The following is a 23,290-nucleotide window of genomic DNA, read 5'->3' as shown; positions in this document are numbered from 1 at the left end:
GACCTGTTCGGATCCCGGGCGGCGTTTAGAAGTCAGGTGAAGGCATTCGTATCGAGTCTGTAACCTTATTTATACATGTGTTAGTTAGACATAGGTAGGTGTGTGAAAATGTGGCGTATATTTATGCTTGTGACTCCGTCTGTAAATGGGGTGCACCTGTGGACGGTATATTTCAATACACACAATACACAATCAAAATTATATGCCAAAGAACGGAATGAAAACAAAGTTTAATGTTCCGAAATAAATTATGGAAAGCAACGGCCTAACGCTCTTCCCATTCCAAACGTCCTGTACCACCAGAACCTACCACAGCGATGGCGCGTGCATCGGTCATCGGTACGCAATATGCGCCCGCCGGGGCGGGGCCCTAGGGGCAGGGACAGGGGGAGGGGCAGGAAGCCTGTCAGCTAATCTCGACTGGGCTACTGACAGGTGTCACATGAATAAACGACTACCCGTGGGCGGTCGGGACGGATAGAGTCGATGTCTTGTCAGTCGGACCGGTGCCGAGGCATGGGCGAGGCGCCGGCGACGGATATAGGATGCGCGATAATGCAGGATCCTAATGCGAGGATACAGGATACCTACAGCGGGATGCTGAAGGATACATAACTTTGAGTCTGAATATTCTGGGCAGAATAGTATGATTACCAGAGCGATAAAAGGAATACGAAAGAGACATGATATGGGACGAGAGAAGCGATACGGGAAGGCAGTAGAGACGGCAATGAGCTGGTAAATGGTGGTAGATCGATGTGAGAGTATGAGAAGAGAGAGAGAGAGAGAGAGAGAGAGAGAGAGAGAGAGAGAGAGAGAGAGAGAGAGAGAGAGGGCAGAGAGATAGAGCGAGAGAGAGCGAGAGAGAGCGAGAGAGACAGAGAGAGAGAGAGAGAGAGAGAGAGAGAGAGAGAGAGAGAGAGAGAGAGAGAGAGAGAGAGAGAGAGAGAGAGAGAGAGAGAGAGAGAGAGAGAGAGAGAGAGAGAGAGAGAGGCTGACAGGCATATGGTACTTTTATGAATAACCAAAAAGACACGCTTAGATGATGGATAGCCAGAAGAAAACCACAGTGAAATAATATTATTATTTAAAAATTGTGCACACTGCCGCTACACCGTTAGCAGCGGGTTCGAATAAGTGAGAAAACATCGCCGTAATTGGGCAAATATTTTACTTTCCTTCATCATTCAGTGGAGCTGCTGGCCGACGCTGTACCATGCTTACGAGGCTCATCCATCCTATCGAGCATTTACCCGGAATCCCCATATCGATTCCCCCCTCGAACGTGTCAAGTGGGTCCCGGCCAATGACCCTGAGGAGGGCTACATATTCAGAGGAGCGCCGCGCCCATGACAGCCGGTCGTACATTCATGTGACGTCACTTCCGGGGACCGCAGCGACCAATCGGCGGCCGAGTCGGTTTCAGGGAATGTGTCTCCTCTGTCTCACCACAGCTTCATCGCTAGGCCATCGCTCAGTCATCGCCTGGTCGCAGAAACCCTATCGCTAAGCAGATGTTCGGAATTGGTAGCGCCATCGCTCTACCCTCTCTGCGCAATCGTTTGGACATCGCCGCTCCAGCGCCCGCGTCTTTCCGGCGGCATCACAACCACCAACCTAATTCAGCACATCATCCAACGTCGCTTCATATCCGTGAACCACGGTTCAGCCATCGCTATTCCATCGTAAGGTAAGGTTATCAATGCTCTACCATCGCCTCATCGCCGCCCCATCACGGCTCTACCATCGCCCCGTCGCCGCCCCATCGCTGCTCTACCATCGCCTCATCGCCGCCCAATCGCTGCTCCATCGTCGCTCCACCGTCGCCCGTATCATGGGCATGATCCATGGCCACCTCCAAGCGGCAATGATAGCCGAATCGCGACGAGGCGAAAAAAAAACTGCTACGTGTAGCTCGTCTATCCACCGACTAACGGTGCATGATCTGTGAGCCAACGACGTGGTATGAATATAAAGATGAAGGAATAAACGCAATGACGGGAACAGAAGCGGAGGAGGGAATGAGAGAGGAGGGAGAGGAGAAGGAAAGAAAGCGGAGGAGGGGAAGAATGTTTTGCTATAGAATCAAGTGACTTGTGACAAACATAGATGGCGGAGAGAGAGTGAGAGAACCACAGTTGCCCCTGAATTAGCCATGTACTAATTACTATGTATGGGTACGAAAAGTCATCTCGAATCGTCCCTTGTCGAGATCCATCGCCGCCTACGGTGGCAAGTTGAGTTACAGGTTCAAGGTCAAGGGCTGGATATAATAAAGCACAGTCTGATGTCAAGTGGAACTGCCGAGGAATTGTCATTGTGCAGTGTCCGTTTACGCTATAAATAGACATTGCATGATCATTTGGTCTAGAACCAGTTTGTACAGGCCATGTAACGCTCCTCAAAATGTTCACCTTGCATGCTACTGGGCCGTCCTACATCAGATATCACGGACGGGCCACGTGAAATCAGACCGCCCCACCTTCACCGAGCACCCACTGAGTGCAGCGGTTACAGGCAACAGGCGCCACTGCGGAGCACATAGGGAAACGACACAGGCTGTGGGGCCTCCTCTTTGGCTGCATAAGCTGCCAGCGCTTACAGAAAAAGTCCGGGTTCAGGCAACTGCTCTGTGACCGAATATACTGCAAAACATTTGCAGAAGCAGCGTGGGTTCTGACATCAGCTCTCTGGCCACGGATATTGCATGATCAACAAATATACCGCCCAGTCTCTGGAACCCTCTATCCTACAGCATACAATGCAAGAACAACAAAGAAACCCAGACTCTGGAGCCTTCTGACTACATACCGGCGCGCTACCGACCAATCCGGGGACCAAACCGGTCATACCGTCGGTCAGAGTCCGGCTGAAGGTCAGTGCCGCTCATCAGCGGCCACGCACCCGCCCGCAGACGCCGCTTTATTGCTTGTTAACCGGTATAGGAGCGCACCGCCGGCGCTAGCTCGAGTCAATAAAGAAGAGGCTATCCAGGTGGTAGGCGTCGAGACGCGCACGCAGTGGTGGCGTGAGGATGTACGGCTTAGAAATGTGGTCGCCCGGTGGACTTAGAGCAGTCGTGCAGGGCAGCACGGCAGACACACAATTCCAATAATAAGGTCACTAAGTACAGACAGAGCTCGTACCTAGCCTCGAGGTCGATCACCGAGTAGAGGGCGGGGATTGTCACATATAAGAAACGCTGAGCCGCTGTCCTAACATCGCTAATAGTTCAAAGACATCGGTGCAGGCGTTGTCCTGCGTGCCACTATCTCTCGTTAATAATATAGCCAAATACCGGCTCAAGGACCTCCAACGCACACCTGCCAACGTTATTTCACCTGTTCTCTGCATATTTTTCATTTGGGAGCGAAGTAACAGACCGAGTTCACCTGAAGCTTACCTTGGCGGTGGCGAGGCGCGTGGTGAACCACATGACCTATGTTCCGCATCTTGTTCGCTGGATGTCACCCTCCGAGGAGTGACTCGCGGTCAACACAACCCCGTGACCGCTTTGCCAAGGCGGCGAAAGCACTGTCCCTTGCACGCAACGAACGCACCTGAGTCGCCACTCGCACTCCGCACGCAAAATCCGCAAACCCGGCTGACTGTCACGGGTTGGCAGGCGCAGGGGGTGGTTCACCCGCAGGGTTAGTGCTGTTACGAACCGGTTCAAACACCGCACGACTCGACCGGTGTGTGAACGGTGGTAGAGGGCTTTGTCCTGCGATTAGTGGCTCATACGAAGCACAATGTCCTGTGATTCGAGAGTTATCACCGACCAAGCACGCAGCAAGTGCAGTCTTTGAAAGCCTGGCGCCACCAGGCTGCTCTTTGCCCTTGATCAGGTCGGTAAATTATGCACTAAGTCCAAGAATATCTTATTTTCACTACTGCTGGTTTACCACTATCACCTAATCAAAGTTCACCCGAAAGTCCCATCGCTCAGAATCAGCACGTCCAACCGAACACTTCCGCAGTTCGGAGAGCTGGCCGTACAACTGACTGTTCACCACCAACCACACAAATGTACCACCGTCACTCGCCACACCCACACACGCTCGCCACACAACTGTGCCGTCCGCCGCACAGCTGCGACACTGCACGTCTCTGGCCTCCGTCACCCACACTGTCTCAGGCTGTTTCAGTTCTCACTCGGCAGTCGCCTCCTCCTGCGACCGTGGTCCAGCTCAGTGCCACCCTAGCGTGATTTCAGAGGCCACGGCAAAAACGCAGCACTCAAAGAGGCGCGATCTGCCTCATCACCCGAGTCCGTTCGTGACAACGGAAGACGTCAGAGCGCGAACGAGTGACCGTGATAGTCTGACAAGAGGTGACTGGCCAGACGAAGCGCAACAGGAGTCCACCACGCACTGCGGAAAGAAGCCCGCTCGAGGGACGAGTCGCACGCTCGGAGGAACGGTCGCTAGTCGCCGCGTCGCCGGTCTGCAGTGGCGGTCTGCGCGGTGGCTCGGGGGCGCCGGTCTGCACGGCCGGTCCGGCCCGGCCGGTCACGTGTTTGCCGGCGCAGCTGTGTACCAATGGAGGCGCGGCTGGGGCGTGCAGCGGCTGCAGCGCTGGAAGGCCACCGCCGGGCGCCGCCACAGCATACCGGTCATCACAACACTGCGGCCCATCCCGCAGATTCCACGCTAAGTCTCAGTGGTGACTGGTGCGCGCGTCTGGTGACAGGGCCAAAGCCGGGCTCCTGAGCGGAGTCCCGTTCTCCCGAGGGAAACTGTGATAGAGGGGAAGGTTCACTCACAGAACTTGAGGAAGGTAGAAGTGATAAGTTGTGTCGCTGAGTGGTAAGCTAGCTTCGAGGAGTGGTTTCACAGGTAAGCTGACTATTGAAAGCTGCATTCAGAATGCTAGCGACGTGAAGCCTCAAGCCATATCTTGTTGATCTCAAGCCACAAAGAACAAGCTTTCCTGCGACACATCTTCTTCTTCTTGCCACAGCAACAATTGTGACTGTCACTTCATAACATCGTTGAGCCAGGAATGCCATCGGCTCCCAGGTGCAAATGGGCCTGCAACTGAGCCTATCTTTTCCACCTATCGCCGATCAGAACAGAAGCCGTGCAAGGCAGGCCGAACAGGCCTCAGAGACTGCGGCGCTAGAACATAAACCCATCTCGATTCGGCCTAAGACAGGTAACATCACAGTCGACTTCAGTCTGCTGCAGAAGACTCAGACTGACTCCATCGGGACTCTAGTCGCATTGAGAAGTTCCAAGATACATCTCTGCATACTCTCTAGAAGCGAGCAAAGCAACTCCGACTGCCTGAGTAGCTCGGACTCCTGCTGGCGGAGACGGCCGACGCGGCAGCCGACGTTCGTGCCGTCGCGACCGACGAGGCTGGCGTCGCGACCGACGCGCCTGAGCTCAGCTTGACGTCATCACAGGTGAGATAGAGCTGACGAGGCGTCGGTTCGAAGGGGAGCCCGGTGACGAGACAGGGAAGGGGGATGAGCGGAGAGTGCGTGCTGGGGTTGTCAGAACTGCTGTGTCTAACTAGATGGTATCGGCAGAGCGAACAATTTAAAATAGAGATGGCAAAAGATGAAAATTTTGGGAACCAGACTCGAACCAGACCCGGCTGAACATTTCTGGAACCAGTCGGACCCGGTCTTAGTTGGAACCGGAACCAGTTGGACCCGTTCCCCAAAAGTCAATTAATACAAACTGCTTGCAGGAATCATTAGTTGCACCATGTAAAACAGCCTATTTCCCACTGGGAATACTCATGAGCTATTGTGTGCAAAGAAACATTCACTTAATTCCCTTCATATTTTGTAATAATGTGTAGTGTGCAAGATGTACAGTTTATGGTAGGACCCGGTTGGACCCGTCAGAAAAATTTCCAGGAACCGGTCTGGACCCATATGGGTCCAGACTGGTTCTTTGGACCGGGTCCTCGGGTCCACATTTTGCCACCTCTAATTTAAAATGTCGGAAAATTAATAGTTGACTAACGTAGACTAAGTAGTTGTTAACAGTTGTATTGCATGAAATTCACCAAGGGCTTGGTATCAACACTCCTGAGTTACTCCATTCCTCATATTTTTTTGTAAGATGTTACATATGTAACCATCAAAGCTTTGTGTGAAGCTAGTGTTTCAGTAACAACAGCTTCACAAGTCTCGCGAGGGCACCACTTGAATACCAAACAGTTGTGCAGTCTGCAGGATCTAAAGAACAGTGCTCTGCGCACTCATGCTTCTACGACAGCATGCAATTTGCAACGACAGCATGCAAAGCTAGCTATACAACAAAGGAAAAGTGCAGGTCACAAGACACCACTCACAAGACAGCACGGACAACCACATAACATCCGAGAAACATCGAGCGTTCCCCTTCCTCCTCGCTCCCTAGTCCCCACCCCATATCTTTCCCCAGTCAGCCAGTAGCTAGAGAGTTGGGGGTGGCGGGCGGGGACGGGGCGGAAGCTGCCGGGGTCCGCCGGACGACCGATGACCGATGACTCCAACCGAGGGTCAAGGACGAAACAGCGGGCGGGCAGAGGAGAAAGAGCGGGGAGCAGGGTAGGTCAGGGACGGGGGGCCACGGCGATATGGGCGGGGGAGGAGGGGGAAGGGGACGGGGGCGATCGTCCGACATCCACCGCCGCGCAGTTCCGGTCATCCTCAGACAGCTCCCTCATCATACATCGACCGGTGGTGGCCCCACCGCCGGCCACGGGCCTTCCTCCTTGGGCCAGAACCTCATTCCCCTCCAGTATCAACCCACCAGCGCTGTGTTTGCACACACAGCGTCGCGCGGCGTTTAACGACTTATGCTTAGCGCGTTTAGCGTCGCGTTCCGGATTATGTCTGCTTGATATAATTCAATAGCAGGAGCGGCTATGGTAGCAAAGTACCAGTGAGACCAACAGGAACTTCCATATTGTCAAATACAGCCGCATAATTACTACCGTTCGACGCTCTACAATGCAAACTATCCGTCTCGGTCTAACCGTCCACTAGGGGCCAGCTCAGCCCAACGCGACCATACGCCGACCCGGTGACCTTTTCATTCGGAGCTCATTAGCGAAATAGCGGTAATGCGACGGTTCGGCGTGGCTACCGGACGACCCATCGGTCCTCCCTGAGAGAGCTACGCCGGAAAGATAAATAGAGATACCGCCCAGGGCATGGCTTTGAGGACTGCGGAGGGCGGTAAAGTTACGACATATAAAATATCCTTTCTATGTAATATATAAAGTGTTCTTACTAGAGCGGGCTAAATAAAGTAAAAACAAGAGCATGGTGTGAAAATCGGTAAATGATTGAAGATACAAGTGTGCAGCGACAGCTCAGTTTGCTGGATAGTATCAATTCATTGATCTCACCAACTTAAAGATTCAAAGATATGACATGCGGATTAAGAAATCGTTTGACTTTCCAGTTACCTACGACTGAACCTTCTTAGGTAGTAGATTGTGCTCGCTTAGCTGAGACAATTTTTCTCAGCTTTGGCCGAATAATTTATCCCATATGAAATTGGAACCGTCCACTTTATGCACATCTTACAGAGGGTTATATTCAAGAGCTTTGTCCTGGTAGAGAAAGGCAGTATTTCTCAAGGGATGCAATATCCTTTCAGCAGATTGCGACTCAGCAGGTACTTCTAATACCTCCTTGGATAAATTTCGATTCAGACAGCACGGAAGGTCACCTAGAACAATGAAATGAGATGATCTGCACATTACGCAGCAAAACGGTATGATTGCCTCACTAATTCGCAGTAGCAAACATTTCAAAGAACCGGGACTAATCCCTCCACCACAGAAGCGTGACAGGCCGACAGATTGGCTCGTCTGCAAAAGGCAATTCGCAGCGGACCCGCCCATCGATCCGTTATGGACCGACCCAAAGGTCAACGGACGTGTTCATGGCTTTGGCACCCCCCACTATCCCACGGACTCTAACGCGAGGTTGAGCCGTCCGAGTTTCCAGGCCCTCGGGCCGGCGTCTCTCGCCCACATCCATAGCGCATGGGTGTGGATGGATAGGTTATCGTAGTCGGATAAGTCCTCCTTGTGATAAGTATTTGACGTCAGTCCGTCTGTAGTTATGGGGAAGCTGTGCGAGCCATGCGCGCTAGGCGTGCTGGGAAGACAGCGCGGTTCAGCAGGCAGACAAAGGCGGTAGTTAGGCATTTCTCAGTACAGCTCCCACCACTGTTCATCGCACTTAGCGCACTGTCCCGGCGCATTACGTTACGGATGTTACAGACATCGCGCTACGTTACATTACCGACTGCCTTTATGCTGCCCTCAACATTACCGACCGTGGCGTAGGCCAGATGTGCCCGCCCACGGTCAAACTCACGCTGTGACATTTGAACCGTTCAGCAACAGTTCTCTTCAGATGAAACTGAGTGCGCTTCTCGAGAGTCAAAGGTACAACAGTGCATTTATTACGGACGATAACAGCCCTGTGTTGTCAAGTTTGTGATACCTAAAATGCAAGGGAGGAGTAGGACGATATACATAATATACAGAAGGTACTTCAAAACGCGTCATAAATGTGGTTAACTGTCACGGTATCTTTTACCCATCTATGAAACTATATCAATTTAACAAACCAGCAGACTAAAAGCTGTAATATCAAGGCTAAGAGTACTTCTCGAGCATTTGACGCTGGCTGCTGAGTGACGCAGCTCGCTAGCACGCAAGTCGGCAGAGTAGCATTGTACTCGTATTGATCGCATCCTATTCCAAATATTCCTGGTCAAACCATTTCAAGATATTAACGACAGACATTGACCGCTAGAGCACAATGCTTTGAAGAAAGGAATACAAACTAACCACACAACGAGCGAACAAGTCTTATGAATGGACCATCACGAGAAACATTTCAGACCCTTCTGCCAGCATAGTTGCAGATTCAGCTGCAATAACTGCTCAAATCTCAAGAGAAACGGGTCACTTTATATCCCGCAGCAGGGCTAAGATTCTCTTCAACGACAAATCGTTCTGCCATTGAGGATGCATATCCCTGATGTGATAAGCCTCCGGCGGCCAGCAAACAGGACAAGGAAAAACCGAAAAAGGTCAGCGCCAAACAAACAGCCCTGACCACATCGGACAGCGCAGATGATGTAAGATTTACGGCCCGTTCCACCAGCATGGCACCCCTCGCCGCGGCGACCATTGGAGACGCCTTGCGACGCTGGCTGTTCGGGCCTGCAGCGTCTGGCGACCTCTAAGCCGCTGCCTAATCCTTGGCTGTGTGGTGACGTCACAGAGCGTGCTGACGTCACAGGATGTTTCAGAGGGAGCGTCGCGCCCGTTGGAGCCTCCGTGGAGGTGGCAAAACGCAGGCGAATTTTCAGACATTCAGCAAAATGATGGGTCAGATTTAGTCCGAGTTATTTATATGAAAAATATGCAAATTTTGCTCAAAGGCCGACATGCATGACGCAAGCATGCATGATATGCGAATGTATTAAAAAATAGCATGCCAGCCACTTTGTCAGAATATGCCTACCATTTACATCCTCTGTTGCAGCAGATCATTCTGCAGTCTGCAACAGACCATGGGATCACGGACGATTGGCCACTAATCCGACAGCACCTACCTCCCGGTCACCACGACAGCCTAAACTCGACATCGAGGCAGTATGACAGTGATAGAAGCTGGCACAGCGTCCCAACCACTCGATACTATCACAGCCTCATACAGAATGCACTGACTTCTCATTCAATGCTTACATAAGACATAATATTATGCTCTATGTCAATGCACTTTTCCACAACTGCCAAAATATAGCATGGGGAAACACCATGAAACTTTCAGAATGTTTCGACATGGTGTGCAAACACCATGGGGGTGATGCTATGTTTCATTTCAGGATATAAGTTTTGTACCATCGATTCAAACGACCTACAGTTGAGACTAGCCAGAACTGTAGCACAATGCCACATAGAACCCCAGCAAGTTCGCCATGACCCGCCCCGACCACCCCGGCCGGCGAGACACCCTAAGTGGTGCGCCGGACGTGGCACGTCCCGACTTTAGCGGCGCGACCGTCGCGTCGGCTCCGACGACGGCGTACGTGCCGCCGGCGACGGGCGGGGGCCGGCGCCGCGGCGGCGCCTCCCGGCCGGCCGCTGGCGCCGGATTGACCAGCCGGCGTTAGCCCGGCAGCACAGTGGCGGCGTGAGACGCCGGTCAACACCGGTTTGGTCAGTGAAATCGACACTGACCAGAGTGTTTGTGTCTAGAGGTCAGGTAGACAAAAACACCTCGGCGTTCGTCTAATCCTTACAAATGGCAATTAACTGCCGCATTATCATCCATCAATTATCCGTATTCTCAAAGATATCTGAGCTTCGAAATCATGCAACCCTTCCATTTGTGTTCCACCCGTCGCATACAAATATGCCGGCAAGCAAGTAGGTACTTATGTAGCAAGTATTAGCGAATCGGCCCGTTTATTCATTGAAGCACGCATAACGGATCAGAGCTTCACTGGCGTTAGTCTACTATTTATGCGGCGATAGCCCTGTCCCTTGGGGTCCTATGGGGACCAAATGACAGTACACTGCCGCCCTGACCAGAGGAGCACTTTCTTCTAATTTTGCAAAAACCTTGAACGGGTTCCACTTATCTGATGACTCAACATCGGTTAGCCTCGCTATCTCTAAGGTGGGAAATAAAAAAGTCTCAAATAATGAAAATGTGGAATGGGAGACGCGAAAGATTTGCACTGCCACACGAGGTAAGAACCTCCGGCTTAAGTCAATATGAAGAGAGCATTACGACACGGATGGACGAAGTCGAAATTAATAATTGTAAGTGGGTAAATCATCGTAACTGCGGAGGGAGTTCCTCATAACCCCGCGACATGGTCGTGCGACGTGGCGCTGGGACCACCAAATCGGCCCTGACGAGCTTATTTACCATTAGCAGCGCCCTGTGATGCTGCGGCTGCCGTTCCACACCAGCGTGGGTGGTCGTGAAGCTGCAATACCGCCAGATGCTGTTCAGTTAGCGGGGTGTATTGGAGAAGCGAAGCTCTCGTCCCCTATTTCACAAGCGGAGAGCGGAGCGTTTGAATGGCCGCGACTGGAAAGGGACCGGAAGTCCTAACGGATAAGGATTTGTCCCAGAAGCTAAGCCGTCGCGTCTCAGCCGACCACGAGTTCAGAAGCCCGCTGGATCCAGCAACTCAAAGCGGAGTTTGAATCGGAAAAGTGACCTTTGAGGGCGCAGCGTTCAGTAGAAAGGCGATTTGACGGGTTTAACAATGATGTAACAATGTCACAATTGATGGCGGTAGAATGGTCGTAATGACATATGTTGAACAAAATAGCCGGCGAATGAGTTCGTCCAGCCCTGAAAAAACTTATCAAATTGAATTTGGTGGGCTGTTAGTAAGCAGTAAATGTAGTCAACTTGTCCAGTTTAAGGAATGCCTTCAAAAGGTTTCCATGACATGGTGATGCATCGCATTAGGTATACGTTGAAAAGATATTAAATGGGTATATTGATTACCGCTGGCACATTAATGAAAACTCAAATATATACTTCTCATCAGCATGCGGCCGGGGATTCACGTATCAAACGTGTTTCCGAAATGATACGTTTCTAATGCAAAGACCCATCGCGAAGTTTCACTTAATCACGCGCTGGGTCACTTTGACAGGGCCATTTCCCAGATTACAGCCACGTGGAGGCTATGACGTAGGTCGATGTGAAGTTTCGATTTGTGATGCCGGTCACGGGTTGATAGGTTCCAAAATCCGGGCTCGCCTCTGACGTCAGCGACCTGCCCATCAATTTGGCGACAATCTGGACATCAAACACATCAAAGCTGAAGGGAGACGTCACCACCAAGCAGACATCAGCATCCATTACAATATTTCGAGGAGTTATCATTTCCGCACGACTGCTCTGGCTCATCCGCATGGCGACGGGGTGCCACTTCTTACTGAAATCAAAGCAGCAGAGCTGAGTCTAAGCAGCACAACCGAGTCTAGGCAGCAGAGCTGATTCTAAGCAGCAAAGCTCGGTCTGTGCAGCAGCGGAGCTCGAACTCAGCAACGGAGCCCATCCTAACCGACAGTCTAAGCAGCAACAGCTCGGGCCTCGGAGACACTGGACAGCAGCCTGCAATCAGTTGGTTGGAAATTGTTTGCAAACGGGGATCCATCGGATATGACGGGACTGTTTTCGCCACTTTTGCTGTTGCAGCCCGTGACATTGCCAGCTCCAACTAATGATAGTGGCTCTCATACATGTGGTCTGCGACTCTGCTGACTGCAGTTGAGATGATATGGAGGCGGTTCTCGGGTGCCCTGCATGCAAAGACCGCAACGTGTCCAATGTTCATGAATCTTGATAACCTCAATCCCGACAGTACCTAATAGATATCAATGATGACGATAGACCTTTACCTTGACCAACAGCAAGGGCCTGCCTCAAATGTAACGACATTGAGCCAATTCCGCAAACTACCAGCGGTCGACAGATAGCTCGGTCACCTAATAAACCCGTCTACTGCCAGAGGCACACAACCACAAATTCTCATCACGTCACGGCCAGCGCTGAAAAGACCTCTCCGGGGCCTTGAGCGTGGGGAGGGTCGGCTCGAAGGTCCTGGGGGAGAGTCGGCCCTCGGGCGCCGGGGAGGGTCGACCCAGGCCAGGGGAGGGCCACATCGATTTCGGCAGCTCGGCCGGCGGCGACCGACGCAGATCCCGCCTAATCCCTGGCGCAGCAGAGTGCCAAAGTTTGGGAGCCGTGGCGCCGCCCGGGTACTGAGCGGTACCATGGGGTACGTGATGCGGTACAGAACGGAATGGTACGGTACGGTACTGGGTGCTATGGTGCGGTGCAATACAGTACTAGACGAGAGATGCGGACGAGATGACCAGACACAGCGCAATGCTGTGGGGGAGTTAAATAGCAAGACACTTGTCGTATAGGGAATCTAGAGAGGTTGTGCGCACCAGAGGAACAGAGCAATATTCGCTAGGACGCTGAAAAGGAATCTACCGGTACCCCATTGGCTGCGCGCAATTTGATAGAAGAGGATTAACTCGTCACGGGCTTCTAATGCTCGGGGTATCTGGATAAAGGTCAACAGTCAACAAGAGTAAACGAACCATTGACACTACTTACCAGCGTTAAAGACAGTGACCAATCGACAATAAAACACACCTAGTAGAGCCTGCAGGATGTCCTCGCAGGGTGCCCGGAGAAACAGCATGCACTAAAACGCAAAGCCCCGTCGTGGTGAACGCCATCTCAACCCTGCTACTGGAGCGGGGTAAGGAAGAACCAATCTACTTCAAAACAAGGACAAATGTGTGCGGAGCCAAAGGACAAATTTGGTAGCAAGACAGAGCAGATAGATGGGTGGACAGGCAGGCAGACAGACATTAGTGGGCATTGTCAGGCCGGAAGACGAATAGCTCATAGACCGAGGAATATGAGGAGAAAGGCAAACAGAAAGACAGGGCGACAAGGCCTACATACCGACCGACTTTCTGATAAATTGACCAGGAAACAAGCCGAGCGATACCAAAATGGCTGCCTGTCTGCCCATCGCACGTGCATATCGCTGACGAATTACCCAGACAAACACTATCAGCGGTGCACGCCCGGCGTATTTGAACAGCCTTTCATCGTCATTCGTGCATGCATAGGGACCGTGAGCATACTGACGTGTCAGCACGCAGCGAACAACGCGAACGGTGCACCGAACAAAACACAGCGGCATTCCCCATTCCCTGGACTCATACCTAAGAAGCGACCACCTGGGCGAGTCAGTGGGGTGAGGGCAGGGGAGGTGGGGGTCGCGAGCGGTGACCGCACACCGATGGCACACACATCGATAGCGAGCCCCGCACAAACAGCCCTGACTGCCCCTGTCGCCGGGGCCGGCCGTAGACATGGCTACGGCCGCGGGCACGGCGGTGAGCACGGCGGTACGGTACCTTTATTGGCCGGATGGCAGCGCGCGGGCGGCCGAGGCACACGGAACATGACGGGGAGACTGGACACCGGTCGTGGGACGGCCAGACATCGACTGGTGGCCCGCCCGGACCCGGGGCCGCCCCCGGCAAACCGCATCACACAATCGATACGGGTCGGCTGGGCCGGGCCGCCGCCGCCGGCACGGCCGCCCCTTAGACAGAAAACCCAGAGCTCTGTCTTGACTTTGGGCATCCACCGATACTAGTGCAGAAGAGGTTGATGCGTGAAACTTTCTACACTCCCAGTAGAAGACGAGTGGTGTTTAGAAGCAACGGGTGATTCTTGGAAGGCATTAAATATTTAGAGTTCACATTACGGGCAACAGCTTCAGACATAGTCCAGCGAAGAGCGCATCCCTAAGAGGACTCTGTCTGCAGTCCAAATTGCCGTTGGGTGAGATACCATTCCGGCGAAAAGGAACCAGTGAAAAAGAGAAGTTAAAATCGTCTTTGGCCGAAGTATATGCTTCATATGAACAAGGTTGATCACAGCCACCTTAAATCGTGATAAGATCCAAAGCCAATAGTCATCATTTTCTGCGGTGCTACTTAACCTTCAGCCGCAGTGGCGCTTCAACATGATGATGATTGCGACTTTAGGGAGCCAAGACTGCATGAAGAGTGAAGACCACCGCCCATCTGCTAAGAATAGTGAAAACATTCCTTATTAATTTTCTTCGTAAAATAAGGCTTCCCAGCCTAATGAAATGATGTAAGGGCAATATGCACACGCTGTAATATCTCATCAACTGTATGGAGAAGATGTCTTGGAAATTAACGATAATGAAATACAATATGAGCAGATTTGTGACGCAAGTTGAGAGGTTCCCAGTGATTCCATAAGAACAAGACCGCCGTTTCGCAGAGTAATAACTGAAAATGTGCAACAGAAATGACCTATTCCAGCAAGCAAAACCGCTATTCAACGACCAGCCTTGCTCATTGTGGGTATGGGCTCATTCCGCCAGCGCTAGACTTTCTCTATTGACCGGACTTCGGAGTTCCAGCGCACGACAAACGCATAATTTAGACCGTTCCTTCATGCATCTGTTTTTTTTTTCATCCAAATTAACATGCAAAATGTATTTGCCTGATTGTCGATGCTATGCATGATACGATGCACAACAGCCGATTGGTTCTGACTGAGATGGATAGGTGAAATACTAGAGCACCTCGTCTAACTTCCAGCTAAATATCCCATAATTAATATTTATCTGTGAATCTCGTTTAATAGTGGTGTCTAACCTAACTCTGGAACATCAAAACAGAATGCATTACCATAAAGCCGCTTCTCAATCAACGCCCGAGTTTGCACAAATAATTAAACTATATATTCACTGTCGCATGACGAGCCGGCCATCAGTCGCTGATCCATTTTGTCGCAGCACGGACTAATATTAGCGACAACATCGAAATCAATTCCCATATCAATCCAGCCTTCAACAGACTCCATCGCTGAAAGCAGCCGTGTCCGATTGTTACAAAACGAAGTGGAATCTGTCATAAACGTTTCACCACATATTCGACCACTTGTTTGATTTGATTGCCTGAGCTCCGAGTAAATCCCGTTGGGCCATCCTCTAACTAGCCGACTCTTCCAATAACACGGCGCGTATGTGCTCATTACACCACCCCATTTAGAAAGGTCCTTGGCTCCAAGCACCCAATGAACTGTACATCGTCGGGCGCACTGCCTGCGATGTGTCGGCATAGATCAGTATTTGTTTATTTATTTATTTATTTTGCTTTTGTAATTTGGTTTCTTCCACAGCCGTCGCAGGGTAGCACTCCGAAGAGCCAGCGGTGGGTATGCTCCGACACGAAAAAGACAGAAGGAAGGAAGATCTTTCAGAGTAGAACATCTACCGACATGTCAAGCCTCGTACCTCAGGACCAAAAACAAACTCGGTACATAAGTCCAACCATTAACCGTTCTGATCGTAACCGACATGTAGGTACTCAGCTGCTGAAGCGAAGCCACCAGATGCTGAATAAAAGATATTAAAACAAATAAAACCAAGGAAATTATTCCATCATTCAAGTCTGATTGGGCAAATATGATGCCGGCAGACCCTCAGAATATCAACTTCCAGGCCATTTTCGGGTGAAACCAGCGTCTGGAATGCATCCATGCCGATAAACCCTTTCCGAACATCATAACATGACTAAGTTCGGCCGTAGAAACGCCACGTCCTCTTATCTCGCCGGCGGCGGGTGGACGGTATGTGATTGGTTCGGGTTACCGGCATGAACCGTTCAACCAGACACGCCTGGTCTCAATGCCAGTGGGACACCTCTGGCGAGCAACAGCAGCGAGCAACAGCAACGAGCAACAGCAGCGAGCGACAACAGTGAGCTCCTGAAACGGCCAATCCGGCCGCTCGCGTGACTGCCGCCGCCGCCGCGGCGGCCGACCAAGCCCCTTAGGCGACTTGACCTGAGCGGCGACGGTAGCGTCGGTGGCGTCGGAGCCGACAGGGAGGCGCCGCCTCACGTCGGGAACGACGCACGAGACGACTCGTACCGGATCGAGCCCGTCGCTGCCGGCCCTGAGCGGCCCCGGAACGGTGCGCTGAGACTGACAGGTGTTCGGGAAAACGCCAATACTCGACGGAGGGATGAGGGACGGTTGGACAGAGCTGAGTAACGGTCCGGGAAGTTGGGGTCATTTAAATGTCAGACTCTTGAACAATGGCCCGTGGGTTCTTGTAATTAAAGTGATACACATTGAGAATGTAGCTACGTTGATGGGGGTAAATCCCTATCGAGCGGTTGATTCAAGTCAATAATTTCCTGCATCGGGGTCGCCATTCTGTTCTTAAGAGCGCCCGCATCAAACATACAAGCTACGTTTGAAAGCAATTCCGATCGTCTTCCACGCATCTTCACTGCGTTACCGACAGCTTTGAAGACTTTGATCAGTGATAGTCGGCCGCATATCGCTTGGTTTTAGTTCCGAAATACCGAACGTAACAACCTCACTATGAGAAAGGAGCGCGTCGCCCATTCCGTTGTTCAAGTTACAAGCTCCGCCCCTAGATGGCACTACTGGTCGGCGCCTGCATCTATGCTGTGCCGCACATCACGCTTGATGCGCCCGGTGCAGGTGTTCAAACCACGGCTGTTAAATAACTTGCATGGGAGCCTTCTTGTAATCAGCATCAAGGTATCGTCTTGAGCATGTAATGCTATGCCTTTCAATAAAAAAGGAATGCAATACATATAAACGCGATTTCATTGCCAAGACCACGGTCAAGATGACACGCAGAACGCGAATGTTCCAAGTTACAATGACGACGCAAGCGAAGGTTCGTCACAGCCACTTCCAATGGCGCGGAGTGAAGGGCGGAAACTTACTTTACGGCCGTCCTAACTGCATTTAATGTTTTGAAAAATAACAGATACAGAGGATTTCTGCATCAAAAGGCCACATAGCTCATGTCCCGGAACTCCTCATCAGCAACTTTGACAGCTCTTTCTACTGGCTGTCCCCGCACACCCGCTGACACTTGAATTCATGTCCCGGGCCCGAGAGTTATGCGAGAGTTTCGGTTCCATTTCATGGAATCGAAATAGCATTCAGTCGACGCATCCATGAACATGACTATTTTATATTTGATTTTCTCATCCTGAAGCAGAATTCGGGACAATCGGCAGCCGCCACCTACACAAGCCTATACGCTATCTGACACTCCCATCCACATCGCCAACTCTGAGATCTACGAATCTGTCTTGCCCTAACTTCCCCACTGACCCACGACCCTGGTTCGACCGGCACTGAATAATCGAGCATCCTTTTACCGGCCAGCCCTCGCGGCCGGCCGTTGTGCCAAAGTGCAAACGTTCGCAACTCGATACAGGCAAATTGGCACCGATTGACCCATCGACCAGGTCGGATCATCCTCAGTCTGAGGGCATCTGAAGATGGTGGGCGGTTGGCGGCTGGTAGACGGAGGGTGGTAGACAGTGGGAGGTGGGTGATGGATGGCGGTGGGTGGTAGTTGGGCGGTGGGAGATAGCCGGTGGTAGACAGAAAGTGGATGGTAGGCCGTGGGTGGTGTCTTGCTAGTGGGCAGTGGGTCATTATTTTCAATGATTGTCATCCATGGGCGGAGCAAATACGACCACCGTTCCTCACTATCTACGACACCTTTGGATGCCGTATAAAACCACCAAACCGGGTACGCTCTTATGAGTTGCGAACTCCTCAGCCGGCAGCCTTCCCTCGTTGACAGGATCTCGTCACCGGGTCCCCGGAGTGGCGGCAGCTCCGAATCCAATCGGCCGCCACCGACGGACATCGGAGGCAGTGATTGGTAGCGTACCGGCACGCCAATCACTCCCCCCCCCCTCCCCGTCTGCACCCCTTCCCCCGAGCAACAGCTGACTGAGAGCGGCGTGCCGTCAACCGACCCGTGCATTCTATTACGGCATTTCCCGGGCGGCACGCACGTCCGAAAATAGCGTCTCAGCCTTGGCCGTCCCCGACAGTCGAAGGCAGCAGTGCTCTAATACGGCCATCGACCGTATCACGGGGCCCGGGCAGAATGCTAAACGAATCACGGGGCCCGGGCAGAATGCTAAACGAATGCAGAACGGCCAGACGCTGGCTATATAAAGCTCGGGCGCATTCAGCAGCTCGCATTTCAGCCAGAGATATCGTATGCAAGGACGAGGGTTGCCGTTGGCAGGGATGAAGGCTGTCATATGCACTGTGCACTGCAGTGCACAGTATGCATGCACGGATGATGGCTGAGATCATCTTTTATTCCCTAAAGGATCACGGAAAGACTGCTGTCGGCAGCGCGGCGCGACGCGACGTGCCGGCGAGCAGCTTCGTCGCAGCGCGGGAGCAGCCGCCCAGAGCCTATTTGTGCTCAAAGGGACCGCCCGCCGGACTATGGAAGCTTCCAGAAGCGCCAGAGCCGCGTCCGGGCTGACCAGACGCGCGGAGGGGTAAACAGATCGCTGACCGGCTGGCGAACGGTAGCCCCGCGGGGCTCACCCCTCCGCGCCCCAGCCGGACGCGAGGGGACAGTTGCCGACAGGTCGCGCAGGCCAGTATCCTACACAGCCCCGCAGCCCGCCGGCCGGCGCGGCGCTCTATTTTGGTGGCCAGAGTGGCAGCTCAGCGCGGCGGCTCGTTCAGCAGTCCTCTGCGCGGTCAGAGCGACCCAGAGCGACCCAGAGCGGCGCAGAGAGCGGCCCGGATCCGGACCGCGAACCGGCCAACTTCTGAGACACGTTCCACGAAACCGACGCCAGCCGGATGGGATGTTTTGCGATGAGGCACTTAGTTAATAGATCTCTTCTGTGAGAGTCAGCGGGTGTGAAGATGTGGAACGAACTTTATTCAATATAAGTGGAATTGTTACGCAATTGGTTTCCGTGACAACGACCTACGCCGACAATTAAATTAGCGTTTTAAGTGGCTTGATTAAAGCGCCACACACTGACGCGCATTTCAACAGCGCGCTTAGGTCCTCTTTAATCCTTTTTCTCAAAATCCGTCCCATTAAATATCAATATAATCATAACATTTGCAAAACTTCCTTAATTTGTCAATGAACACCGTTTATACTCCGTGGCGCAGTAGATACCAAGAAAGGCGTCCGCCTGCACTGTGATCAGACATCCATACAGTGGTTCGTCTGCCACCATCACGAAAATCTAGCAAGGGACGATCAGACAGCCGACATCGAGACCATGGCTACCGATAGTTTCACTCCAATGGAAATCTAGCGACTGATGCATCTGCACCAGAAGCGTGTATGCAATGTGCAAGCAGGATTCAGGCAAATACGATAACTCAGAAAGAGATCAGCGATACCGCGGACTTGAGAAGACTGTTGGACTGGCCCTCCAAAGGGCGGGCGGCCAGCGGCTGGCAGCAAACGCCGGGTTCAACATGACACGGCTCAATTATACACCAACTTGCGCGTGGTTGGCACGAGTCCTGAGAATGCAGTTGGCAGTTGCAACCGAAGTGGACAAAAGTCCTTGCTCTGGCATTTCTAGCTACAATCTGTTATCAAGCTCCGAAATATATAAAAACACTACGATATTGAAACACTCGACCCAAATACCCGTCGCACCACGAGCTGAGAGGACAGTTGTTGTGACTTAAGAAGAACGTCCTCATTTGCCACCGAAATGGTCTGCGGTTGGCGACGGCCAGTGGAAGACGGCACCGCCGCTGTTACTGCAGGCCGTCTCTGGCCGCGCTCCAGAACATAATACTGCAGCCGGTGCCGGCGCGGGGACAGCCGGCACCGGCGGCTGGCACGCAGCGGTTCGCACGACGGCCCTCTCTGAAAATACCGCCGACGGACCCGGACGCACCGTCGGCCCGACACACGAGCCGGCTGACCGCCGCGCCCGGCCGTCCACTGGGCCAGCCAGCGGCCGGCGCCCAGGCGCGCTATTTCAGGAGGGGGCGGCGACGGCCGCCGCGCTGCTGCTGCCCTCGGCTCGGCTCGCAGCGGCCGCAGCGCGGCCCGGCCCGCTTGGAAGCGCATCAAATATGCCGGCCTGACTGGCGCACTTGATAGCAGATGTCGCCAGCAGACGGCAGGCTCACAGTTGGCGAGACGACCGCTAGGCGGCAGCACCGCGCGGCGGCCAGCTGAGGACCGGTCACGTTTTTTACTATGGACCGTTGGCACTTAGTGAGTCAGTTTACAGGAGTACCTACAGACTCACTGGGCTTGAAGTGACTTATACAACAAAAGGCATAATCATTGCTGATTGTCAGATGAAATATGACCTTAAAATTTCATTTATTTCTTGAATTCAAGGGATAGTTATTGGATGTTAGGTTTGAAATGACATGCATTTATAGATGCAACAAAAATTATGTAAATGATGAATGGGAGTGGCCCTGCAACTGCAAAACTGCAACTAAATGCGTTTATCTAAATACTAAGGCTAGCATGCCTCAAAGTCTATGAAATAAAATGTGCATCAGAACAGAATGTAAAAAGAGAGACAACCAGGCACCTAAATCATTGATAGAAATGGGGAGGGAATAACAAGTGCATTTCAACATAAAAATAAAGGTCCTTAACTATACTAAGGGTTCCCTAATCTATGCAGATGAAAATGGAGAAAACACCAACCTTAGGACAGATCAGACAGCTGAAGAAAAAAGCTCAGTTAGAATGAAGGAAGTTTCAAGATAGTTCAAGTTTATACCTCACTGGGGAAACCTCTTGATGACAGCTGTACTTATAATTCACAACATATTTGATGCAATGTTGATAAGTTAGAACAGCAGATGTTGCTTTGTAAACCACTCAGTACACAAGCATCTCTGTCAGTTACAATATTGTCAGGACACCATAATCACAGATACTGACAGGGCTGAAAAGAAGAAATGCTGATGAACAATGAACACGTTCCAATGTAGTTGTAACTTGTAGGTAGTGATGCTAACAAGCTTATTGTAATGATGTGATGATGGGCAACAAACAAAAGTTTGTTTGCATGAGCATGGGCATGTTGATGGAAATTTGCATCATGTGCACTTCACCAGCACCTACCTGATAAGTCATGGTCCATATTGGTATTGCAGCCACCTCTTCTTCAGAAGCTGAGAAGGATGAAGCTGGAGGGCTGCTCTCTTTTCTTTATCTTATGGACTATTGTTGAACAGGCACTTTGCAGGTGTCTATGAGACTTGTAGATTTGACTTCATGTGAATATTGCAGCTTACACTGAATGTTTTAGGTCTTCATCTCTAACCAGTCTAATGGATGATTATTATGTCAATCAGGTATCCGTAACTTCACCACTAACACAACTGAGGTATTTGGTTTACCAAGACAAGATCAATTTGAAACTGGCAAAATTGGGTGGCATGTGCATCCAGCATCAGATGCCTGCTGAAAATCCAGGCATGAGACTCTTATTGGGTGGGCAATATCCCATCAGATCATGAAATACTAGCATCATAGATTTACCGCACTCAGCCCCACATCGTCCACCAAAAGTTCAAGTTCAAGTTCTGAAATATTTCTTCTCAAAGCTTCAAAAGTTCTCCAAGTTTCTATGCAGAGTTCACGACCACGTCTGTTTTGGTTTGCTCAACGCATTAGTGGCATAGTAGGCAGTGCACCAGCCTAGTTGCCATGCACCTGGCTATGCCCGCATAGCACTTTTACAGGAAAAAGTCTTGTGGAAATCTGTGAGACGACCCGCTCTTTACTGGACCCGCTAATCGACACTTGATCAACACAATCAAATATTTTCGAGCATCGAGGCAGTCGTCGTCATGTGGGTGGTAAGAGATAATCTCGATCTATAGGTTGTTGACATATTGATCACGTGGTACATAATGTGCCTGATGATGCTGCATACAATTTTTCGGTTTGTTTTGTTTGAATGTTTATTTTTTTAATCAATTTATTTTAATTTTTAAACTTTTGTGTATGAAAATATCACAGGAAACTTTGGTTATTTAAAGCCAAATAAAATAACACCGCTAGGTTCGTACAAAAAAGGAAAGAAAAACAAAATCAACAGCTGAATAATGTTTACAGTAGTGGCGCGAATGCATAATTCGGCGCTTTTCAGGTGCGCGGCGTGAAAATTTCGAGTTTGTTTCAGCGAATTATGCTGTGTTGGTGTGAATAGTGTATTTTGGCATCATTACTTTTGCAGGTGCGCCCCCTTATCTTCTTACTTCTCTGTATTGTATTGTATTGTATTGACGGAGGCAAACAACTCCACAGTACACTGCACCGTGGCTCAGGCTAGGTATTCCAATTCCGTGTCTCAGTCTTAGTCATGGCGAGTAAAAACGCATACCCCTACTCAGGGTTAAATTGAAATGGGAATAAAAATGTCACAAATCACACCTTAGTACCCATACCAGACACTCGACACGCACATAGTCATACACACGCCATGCGCAACCACGCTATCATCAATCACAGCCACTCGTCACTCCATCAGAAAAACGCCTTCACTGCTATCTTGAAACTGTCCGGGGCGAGATCTAAAAAGGCAGCTGGTTTAAAAGCGTGGTCACTTGGTATGAGAAGGCACGCTGCCCAGCCGCAGTGTGCGTAGCCAGTGGCTGTAGGCGACAATCATTCCGGGTGGTGCGGTCACCACTCTGTATACTCTGTAAGTCCTCCCTGATCCCCCTTACGGAATGCATGATGCAACTATTTTGATTTCTCAGTTCACGTTCTCATTTTGCTCCCACACTCCAGACTCATTGTCAAAGGACTGCAAATTCGCTATAACTTTGTTAAATGCTGGCTCCTGTAGGTAAATGTGACACAGCTAC

General features: G+C 51.3%; 2 protein-coding genes across 4 annotated transcripts in view; one reads left to right on the top strand and one right to left on the bottom strand.

Annotated features, from left to right (window-relative positions):
• Positions 1-22,224, bottom strand: part of LOC122389241 (muscle calcium channel subunit alpha-1-like) — a 122,126-nt gene extending 99,902 nt beyond the window's left edge. For 2 of the 3 annotated variants that reach the window (XM_043381094.1, XM_043381086.1), the window contains exon 1: positions 21,537-22,224. In XM_043381094.1, the coding sequence (XP_043237029.1) occupies positions 21,537-21,555 (19 nt within the window). In that variant the 5' untranslated portion in view covers positions 21,556-22,224. Of the gene's footprint in view, positions 1-3,403; positions 4,434-21,536 lie in introns of those variants that run through there. The other variant, XM_043381085.1, reaches the window with a different exon arrangement.
• Positions 20,601-23,290, top strand: part of LOC122389244 (mRNA-decapping enzyme 1B-like) — a 36,529-nt gene continuing 33,839 nt past the window's right edge. The window contains exon 1 of the mRNA XM_043381101.1: positions 20,601-20,663. The gene's annotated coding sequence lies outside the window, so the exon portion shown is untranslated. The remainder of the gene's footprint in view (positions 20,664-23,290) is intronic.

This window comes from Amphibalanus amphitrite, unplaced genomic scaffold, assembly GCF_019059575.1.
Source record: "Amphibalanus amphitrite isolate SeventyFive unplaced genomic scaffold, NRLGWU_Aamphi_draft 000350F_arrow, whole genome shotgun sequence".
Lineage (NCBI taxonomy): Eukaryota > Metazoa > Arthropoda > Thecostraca > Balanomorpha > Balanidae > Amphibalanus > Amphibalanus amphitrite.
Note: the sequence above shows the minus strand (reverse complement) of the source record. Positions and strands in the feature narration are given on the sequence as shown.